The sequence below is a fragment of the Lactuca saligna genome, chromosome 9 (genome assembly GCF_052625555.1).
Source record: "Lactuca saligna cultivar CGN05327 chromosome 9, ASM5262555v1, whole genome shotgun sequence".
NCBI classification, from domain to species: domain Eukaryota; kingdom Viridiplantae; phylum Streptophyta; class Magnoliopsida; order Asterales; family Asteraceae; genus Lactuca; species Lactuca saligna.
In genome coordinates this window covers 27,355,064-27,364,219 of record NC_136425.1, presented here as the reverse complement: position 1 = coordinate 27,364,219, position 9,156 = coordinate 27,355,064, and the positions used below count along the sequence as shown (strand labels likewise).

Sequence of the window (9,156 nt, the reverse complement as noted above, 5' to 3'; positions counted from 1 at the left end):
TAATTGACATGTAATTTTAAAGTTGATGGAATAATTGCACAAAAAAATAACTTGATTAACAAATTCAGGACAAAACGAAAAGTTTGTTGTGCTATAGTGTAAATTTCTCATTATAGAAACCAAAATTGCTAAAATCAAAACCTCTCAAAAATGACATAATTTGTGCTCCATGTTTGGAGAGAATGTAAAGTATAAAATAAATACACTTCATTTTGATGAATTTTGAAAAAAAAAACTTAAAAGAAAATCTATTCCCTTTAAGGTAAAGTATAAAATAAATACACAATATCAACTTATGGGCTTATGCAATTATCCCTCTTTAAACAAAGGGAAAGAGTTTTCACCGACAAATCGACAATAGAACGTCAATTTGCATGGTCAAAACATAGTCAAAGTTTGATCTTCTTCGAATCGCAGCATCAGGGGAAGCGCTTCTAGCATTTGTACATACACTTCATTTATATTCTATGGAATGGCAAAATATGTATTGGGTAAGCAACATATCGCCAACGACCTCCATCTCCTTAACTCATCACCCCTCGCAAACCTCTTGGACCTATGCCTTAAATCAAAATCGTCGACAAAACAAACCCAGCACATACATGCCCGGATTATCAAGTCTAGATTTCACTCCGAAACATTCATCCTAAATAGGCTAATTGATGTTTATGGGAAATCTGGTTTTGTGGATGATGCGTATAAGGTGTTCGATCAAATGCCTGAGAGAAACATATTCTCTTGGAATGCGGTTTTATCCACCTTAACAAATGCAGGTCTTTTAGATGAAGCAAATAAGGTGTTCGATCAAATGCCTGTGACTGACCAGTGTTCTTGGAACTCCATGGTTTCTGGGTTTGCTCAACACGATAGATTCGATGAATCAGTTGAATTCTTTGTACATATGCATTCTCAAGATTTTGTACTCAACCAATATTCATATGGAAGTGCTCTTAGTTCATGTGCGGGTTTGAGGAATATAAAAATGGGTACTCAGATCCATGCTTCTATTCATAAATCTCCATACGAACGAAATGTGTACATGGGTAGTGCTCTTATAGACATGTATTCCAAATGTGGAAGTGTAGATTCTGCTCAAAAAGTCTTCGACTCCATGACTTCACGTAATGTAGTTTCTTGGAACAGCTTGATCACATGTTATGAGCAAAATGGTCCACCTTCTGAAGCTCTTCATGTCTTCAAAAACATGATGAACTCAAAGATTCAACCAGATGAGGTTACATTAGCAAGCCTGATAAGCGCATGTGCAACCTTAGCAAACTTGAATCTGGGACGTGAAATCCACAATCAAGTTATAAAATCCAACAAACTCACAAAAGATCTTGTCATATGCAACACATTAGTTGATATGTATGCAAAATGCGGTAGAATTTCAGAAGCAAGATGGATTTTTGACACAATCCCATCTAAAAACATCATATCAGAAACCTCAATTGTTAGCGGGTATGCCAAGTCAGCAAATCTTGAAACTGCAAGATCCATGTTTGTATCTATGGCAGATAGAAATATCGTATCATGGAACGCATTGATTGCAGGGTATACACAAAATGGAGACAATGAAACTGCTTTAGGACTCTTCCTTCAATTAAAACAAGAAGGCGTCTTTCCAACACATTACACATTCGGGAATCTTCTTAGCGCGTGTGCAAATCTTGCAGATTTAAGACTCGGACAACAATCGCATACCCATGTTTTAAAACACGGGTTTAAATTCGAATCTGGACCCGAAAGCGATATCTTTGTGGGAAACTCTCTCATAGATATGTATGTGAAATGTGGATCCGTAGAAGATGGAAAACGGGTCTTTAGAAAAATGGTTCATAAAGATTGGGTGTCATGGAACGCGATCATAATCGGGTTAGCTCAAAACGGATACGGGTCGGAAGCGCTTGAATTTTTCAACGGGATGTTGGCATCGGGCGAGAAACCGGATCATGTCACAATGATTGGAGTACTATCCGCTTGTAGCCATGGCGGGTTGGTGGATGCGGGTCGCGGGTATTTCAATAAAATGAGGTTGGAATACGGGGTTGAACCAATGACGGATCATTACGCGTGTATGGTTGATTTACTTGGGCGGGCGGGTTATCTTGATGAAGCGAAGAATTTGATTGACACGATGTGGGTCCCACCGGATGCGGTTGTGTGGGCGGCTTTGCTTGGTGGTTGTAAAGTTCATGGGAACATTGAGTTAGGGAAGGAGGTGGCTGAAAAGTTGATGGAAATAGATGGGAAGAATTCGGGTGTGTATGTTTTGCTTTCGAATATGTATGCGGAAAGGGGGAATTGGGGGGATGTGAAACGGGTGAGAAAGGTTATGAAGGAAAAAGGGGTGGTGAAACAGCCGGGGTGTAGTTGGATTGAAGTTGAGGGGAAATTTCATGTTTTTATGGTGAAAGATAGACGACAGATTCGAAAGAAACAAATTTATTTGGTGTTGAGAGGACTTACGGATGTAATGAAGCTGTTTGGATATGTTCCTGATGTTTATGATCTTGAGGCAAATGAGGAAGGGTGTTTAGATCTAAACGAATCCCAGGAACTTGACAATTTCCAAATGATAGATTAGCATTTTTTATGGAAAAGAGTTATTTTGCCAGCAACGTGTATGTTTTTCACATATTTATGTTAGAGTAAATTACATTCCCCAATGTTTTATGTTTTGGGGTAATCTGTGCGTTTTTTTTTTTTTTTTTTTTTTAACTCGTAGGGTTCTTTAGATGTAATCTTGTTGTGCATTTGATCAATGTTTGATTTAAAATGACTATTTGGCCCTAATTAATTTATTTTTCTTTAATTTCATTGTATATGAATTTTTTTAATTTCTTGTTAAAGACACAAATTGGGCCCGGTACATGGTGGTGGTGGCGATGACAATTGGTGATGGGGCATTTTAATGGCACACCTATAAAAATTTATAACAACCCAATAGGCAAAGTAAACGCGTGAAAAGACTGATATGTAGTTTCCAAACATTCAAAATCAAAGTTTATTGGATTATTTATATATACCTCCTTGAGATATATCAAACTTTTAACTTAAGCATTTACTTTGTCTACTATTTATTATTAAACCTTATCATTAATATATAAATTTATTTTTTGTAATCTTAATAGTTATGTATTTTCGAACAATTTTTATTTAATTAAAATTCTATTATAATAAAATATTTTGTATTATTTAATAAAATCTTAATTACAATGTCCTTTAACATTTGTACTTTTAAATTTATAGTTATTCATTAAAACTGTAACAATAAACAAACCGAATATATATCCAAGCATTCTAAATAGTTTGATAAAAATTCATTAATTCTTATTAGAAAGGCGTAATTTTATTTAAAAATTAACAAAAAGCTAAAAGACTCACTACAATAAAATAGAAGTTAAAATTGGGTTTTAAAACGAAAGAAACTAAAACACAACTTAGTTTTCTTACAACTATTAGAAAAAAAAATCTATCAACCACCACATTAAAATGATGAATTTCCAAGGTATAGCCGTTCCAAAAATAATGAAATTTCTAAAATTCCAAATGCACCAAAAAAAAAAAATAGTCATCACCAGAGGCTCTAACGTCTTTCGTTCACTTCCTATCAACCTAATAGAATCTGACCACATAACTAGAATTTGAATAGTTTGCAGGTCAGGAACGAATCTAATTATGATATATATTTTTAACCGATGATTTGGCTTTTAGCTTTGCAAAAACAAAAGTATTATGTGCGGTGCAGTTTCAATTCGATATATACTTTTAACATTTGTATTTTTTTAATTTAGAGATATTATTAAAATGTAACTATAAGAGTAAACAAATCTAACATATATCCAGATGTTTACAAAAACAAAAGTATTAGTGCAGTTCCAATTCGATATATATTTTTAACATTTGTATTTTTTAATTTAGAGATATTATTAAAATGTAACTAAAAGAGTAAACAAACCTAACATATATATATATATATATATATATATATATATATATATATATATATATATATATATATATATATATATATTGTTTGTTCAAAATTATTGTTTTTTAGAAAAACCAAATCCGAATACTCTCGAAATACTTTTTGTACAATCGAGTCTTCGCTACTCATTATAATAATATAACTATGTTCATTGCATGTTCTTCGTATCATAAACAATCTCTTTCTCTCTCTCTCTCTCTCTCTCTCTCTCTCTCTCTCTCTATATATATATATATATATATATATATATATATATATATATATATATATATATATATATATATATATATATAATGAAGATGTAAAAGTAATTTTTTTTTTTCAATAAAAAAGCTGAGAGTCGAATATAAATTTAAATAAAAGGACTAAATATGTAACATTTCAAGAAATGCTTACAGTAATTTTGTTATTAATAAGGAAAATCGAAATCGAAAAAAATCAGTCATATCATTAGGGTAATTATAGTTACGCTAGGTGGTTTTGACTTTATGAAAGGTGGTTTTAGGTGCCAATAACAACACTGTTGGTGATTGTGATGTTGATGATAGGTCGGTGATTGTGGTAGTGGTGTTGGGTGTGTGAGTGTGTGTTTTTCGGGGGTGGTGTGGGAGTGAGTGTGGGTGTGGGTAGGTAGGGGTGTGATGGGTTGGTGGTGTTAAGGTGAGGGTAGGTATAGGTGGATGGTGTGGGAGTGAGTGTGTGTTTATATTTTAGAAAATTTTGAAATTAGAAAAATATGGAAAACAATGATTGTGGGTGCGTTTAGTTGCAGAAAAATTGACCGTTTTCCAGAAAAATTTTCCAAGAAAAATAAGAATTTTGAAAACGCATTTAGTTCGTCTATTTTTTTTAAACTTTCCATTTTTCATGCAGGGTCATCTAATTATGCATGGCAATATGTTGTTTCAAAACCCTAATTATCCATGACAATATGTTGTTGCTAAACATCCAACATTTCTGGAAGTGTTGCATTAGACCGTGTTGCATATGCATATTTACCTTTTTCTTCTTGTTGTTACATGTTTTAGTTTTTATGTAAGAACCAAAAAAAACCCATCTATGAGGAGTTATTTTCTTGACTTTCAAGTAATGTATCTATTAGGAAGGTTTCCTACTTATTAGGGATTATGAAGTATGGTTATGAATCTTTGTAAGACCACATTTAGAATTTTTTCTATCTATTCCTTCATCTGTTTTTTTCATTCTTCTCCTCAATGGTGATTTTAGCCTTTTATATACTTTCACATTGTAAAATTTACAAGTAATAATAATAGTGTCTTGTAGTTTTCTCGTTTTTTGGTTTCCACTCATTTTCTTGTGTTCTTTGTGGGTGATTTGTGTGTTCGAAACGTCACATTTTATAACAAAGACAAAAATTGGAAGGCTAATAAAACTTTTTAGAGAAATCATGGTGAGCGTAAGCACCATACAAATTAAAACGTCATCTCGTACCTACCTAAGTATGATTGATCACATTCATTAGGACTACATGTGATTTTGCAGGACACCATAAACATCAGATTGCTCGACTTCTAGGATTAAGCTTCTCGATTCACTTGTTTGTTGATGAACCCAAGGATGAGTTGTGAACTTCCTAAAACCCTCTAGCATCATTGCCACCTCTTTCATAGTTGGTCTATTTTCTCCTACTAAGTGAAGGCATCTCCTTGTGAGCTCACGTACAGCTTGTAACTGCTCAACAGTCGCTTCACGTAGTACTCTCGGTTCAACAATCTGAAGGAAACGGTTTTCTTTCACTGAATTGAGAAAGTGTGTTGCTAAAATTTTTTCCACATTAATTCTATCTGGAGAAAGGGGTTTTTGCCCAGTTATAAGTTCCGCAAGGACCACACCAAAGCTATACACATCACTCTTGTCAGTTAATTGGCTTGTGTGGAAATATTGAGGATCCAAGTACCCAACTGTACCCTGAACAAGAGTAGTGACTTGATCATGATCTAAAGGGACCAATCTTGAAGCACCAAAATCTGATATTTTTGTGGTGTAATTTTCATCTAATAATATATTGGCAGACTTGACATCTCTATGTATGATAGGCATTGTAGCTTGTGAATGAAGGTATGCAAGTGCAGATGCAGCTTCAGCAGCAACTCTCAGTCGATTCTCCCATGATAACGAACTCACTCCACCTGATCCATGATGAATGTGATAGAAAAGGGTGTTATTCGATATGAACTCATAAACTAGTATGGGTACCTCCTCTTCCAAACAAAAGCCTAACAGCTTAACCACATTTCTATGGATGACTTGTGTAAGGATCAAGACTTCATTGATGAATTGCTCTGCTTGGGTCCCATCCACTAGTTTAGACTTCTTTATTGCAACAACACGTTCATCCTGCAAGATTCCTTTATACACCACACCATAACCACCTCGCCCAACAATCCGCTCCTCGGAATAGTTATCAGTTGCTTTTCTGAGCTGTTGAGTACTAAATATTGTCACGTTGTCACTAGCCCCGGGTGCCTTGAGCTTTTGTTTCAGAAACACACCACCATTTTGCTCAAAAAACTTTTCTCGTAGCTTTATGAGTTTCCTCTTTCTTATGCCTAAGCAAATCCCAGTTATCCCAGATAACATGGTCACGAAGCCAAACACTAGAGCTACATGTGAATAAATGGAAAAATTCTCTGGTTAATAGTTGTTATGTTACAAAAGTAAAATAATCAGTTAAGGAAATATAAATATACAAATACAATGAGATAGGCCAGCTACAAATGGGATATACAAAATACGAATGGGCTACAGGAGTCTATATATATATATACACTAACAATAAAACCATATGGTTAAAAGAAGCATTTGTTAATACAGATAAAAGGACTCCTGGTTGATTGGTTCCCAATTCAACCTTGCTGGGTCAAAAAAATATTGGTTGCTATGGTTATATATTATGCTGTACATTATTATAGTATGAAATAATACATAACACACGTACATCATGTGAATTCGAAGTATACCTAAGCAAAATACCATAGCTGGGAATTTTGAATTTTTAGCAACAGGTCGACAGCCATCTGCTGTTCTTGCATCACCAGTGTTTCCTGGCAAACATGTACAGTTGTAACTCCCTGGAGTATTATCGCAATTGCCGTAACAGGGGAAGTTGTTTTTATCGCTACACTCATCAATGTCTGGAAAATATGTAAAGATATTCACACATTAAAACAAAGAGATATAGAAAATGACATATCCTATATGACATTCATTAGAAACTAGTGTCCACTAAGAGTATCTCAATGGATTAAGTCCAATCATAGTGGTATTCCAAGTTGGAGTTGAGTGGATATAGAGTTTAATTTTGAAATTGAAAATCTGACCTTGGCATCCTGGATCAAGATAAGGATTGCCCTCGTAACCTTTGTTGCAGCTGCAACGATACCCACCAATATCTGCATCACTACAGAAGCTATTTCCCTTGCATTCGGTATTAGCCTGTGCGCAACTCGAGTTGCCTCCAATCACCCAATCGACCACCACCGGGACACTTGCAATTGTCCTATCATAAAACTCTGTAGCATTATACAAATCCCGTGCACCACCAAACTGAAAGCTGTCTTCCTCACCAAGAAATGCTAAACCACAAGGATTGAACGAATGAACTGCTGTATGGTTATCAACGGTCAGGACTGTAGTTTGGTAAAATTTGAGACCCTTTGGTATTGCTGTCTGGCAACAGCCAATTCCGGAGCAGTACCCATCAGAAGGGACGTCATTTGCGTTGCTGCATGCTCCCAAACAACCACTAGTGAACTCGGCTTCAGTTGCTCCTCCGATCAAAGCAAAATCATCGCATCCAATGACAGTGAACTTGTTCTTCGGTGAAAAAGTGAAAGGGGTGGTCTCCAAGTTGGTCCACGCATCACGTTCATCAGTTACATTCCCAGATGCATTGTAGCACTTGTAAGCAACCAGATTGTAAATTCTCATCTCGGAATCTGATATGCTGTAGATTTCAATGTTCCCTGACCTTATAAAAAGCTTCGGGGGTTTATAAGTCAAGTTGCAGGTCAGATCAAATGACTCGTCCAAAGAACAGCCTTTGCCTATGCCGAAAGGGTACTCAACTGTCAAGTTCCCGCACTGTGTAAGGCAGCCTGGCCTTGCTATGTTGCTCATGGTTATAGCGGTGGCACTTGCAAAATTGCCTTCAGACAACGGCATCAAGCTCAAAACAAGGGTTAAAAGAAGAAGCATGTTTCTGTTTCTGTTTCTTGTTTTTGTGTATTCAAGTTTTATGCGAGTGTTTTGGTACGATTTATTGTAGCATGCATGTTATATAGAGCATGCATGCAAAGGAGTATGATCGAAGCTTCTTTGTAAATACACATTGGGTGAATAGTAATGCATGGACTCTAATTGTAAAAACAGTATGAAATGGACTTCCTACTGTGAAACCATTTTTATTCTTTCTAGACTAAACCAACAAAAGAGGTCTCCTTATTCCTTAATTATCACACAAATCGTGGGAAAAAAAATCCTATTTTAAAACATGTTACGAAATTTCAACATTTTATTGTTTTTTAAAAACTAAAGTTTGTTATTTAATATTTGTCCACTACGCATTGACCATATTTTTTGTTCAACACATTCAATTATTTATTTTATCATTACTAAAATATATATAGATAGTATAAAGGACTCCTATATCATAGTATAGTTTAAGGACATCGTTGACCAGTGATCACTAAAGGAGAGTGTTGTTATCATAGGAAACCACCAGTATCTTTCCATTAGTCGTAAAGGATCGATCACATCAAAATTCAACCCATACATGAATTAATTCTAATGATCTAATTCGAATAGATTAATTGATTAAGGCTGTAAATGATCATCTAGAACAAATTTTCTATGCAGTCATAATGGTCATTACTCGGTAAACATACTATCGTTTAAAACATGCTTTTAAGGCTTTGGGGAGTGGGGTTCGTTGGGAGAAAGTGGAGAGGTCCGATTGCTATTTGATATTTTTGTTTACTTTTATCTCTTTTCAAAATCAAACCTATTAAATTAGTAAATTACTACTCCCTACCTTTTTTGTGCTAGACATATTAAGATTATATGGTTTCAAAAAAACTAAAAAAATCCTACATGGCAATGTGTTAAGAGGGTATTTGGGATTTCATTTGAATCTCAAAAAT

The 9,156-nt window shown here is 34.8% G+C and overlaps 2 protein-coding genes across 2 annotated transcripts; one reads left to right on the top strand and one right to left on the bottom strand.

Annotated features, from left to right (window-relative positions):
* The first annotated feature begins 296 nt into the window (after nt 1-296).
* On the top strand, nt 297-2,721 carry SLO2 (Pentatricopeptide repeat (PPR) superfamily protein). The gene has a single exon (XM_078976587.1). It carries the CDS (start codon nt 473-475, stop codon nt 2,585-2,587), a length of 2,115 nt encoding a protein of 704 aa, XP_078832713.1. The 5' UTR covers nt 297-472; the 3' UTR covers nt 2,588-2,721.
* Nucleotides 2,722-5,385: 2,664 nt separating this feature from the next.
* LOC145015643 (wall-associated receptor kinase 2-like) lies at nt 5,386-8,230 on the bottom strand. The gene is made up of 3 exons (XM_078974115.1): nt 7,336-8,230; nt 6,976-7,149; nt 5,386-6,618 (listed from the first exon to the last, which is right to left on the bottom strand). Exons 1-3 carry the CDS (start codon nt 8,210-8,212, stop codon nt 5,480-5,482), a joined length of 2,190 nt encoding a protein of 729 aa, XP_078830241.1. The 5' UTR covers nt 8,213-8,230; the 3' UTR covers nt 5,386-5,479.
* Nucleotides 8,231-9,156: the final 926 nt, after the last annotated feature.

Coding starts and splice junctions, on each gene's coding strand:
- SLO2 (XM_078976587.1), top strand. CDS start 473: ATGGCAAAATATGTATTGGGTAAGCAACATATCGCCAACGACCTCCAT.
- LOC145015643 (XM_078974115.1), bottom strand. CDS start 8,212: ATGCTTCTTCTTTTAACCCTTGTTTTGAGCTTGATGCCGTTGTCTGAA. Junction 7,150..7,335: donor TCTTGATCCAGGATGCCAAG/GTCAGATTTTCA, acceptor CATATTTTCCAG/ACATTGATGAGTGTAGCGAT. Junction 6,619..6,975: donor AGCTATGGTATTTTGCTTAG/GTATACTTCGAA, acceptor ATTCACATGTAG/CTCTAGTGTTTGGCTTCGTG.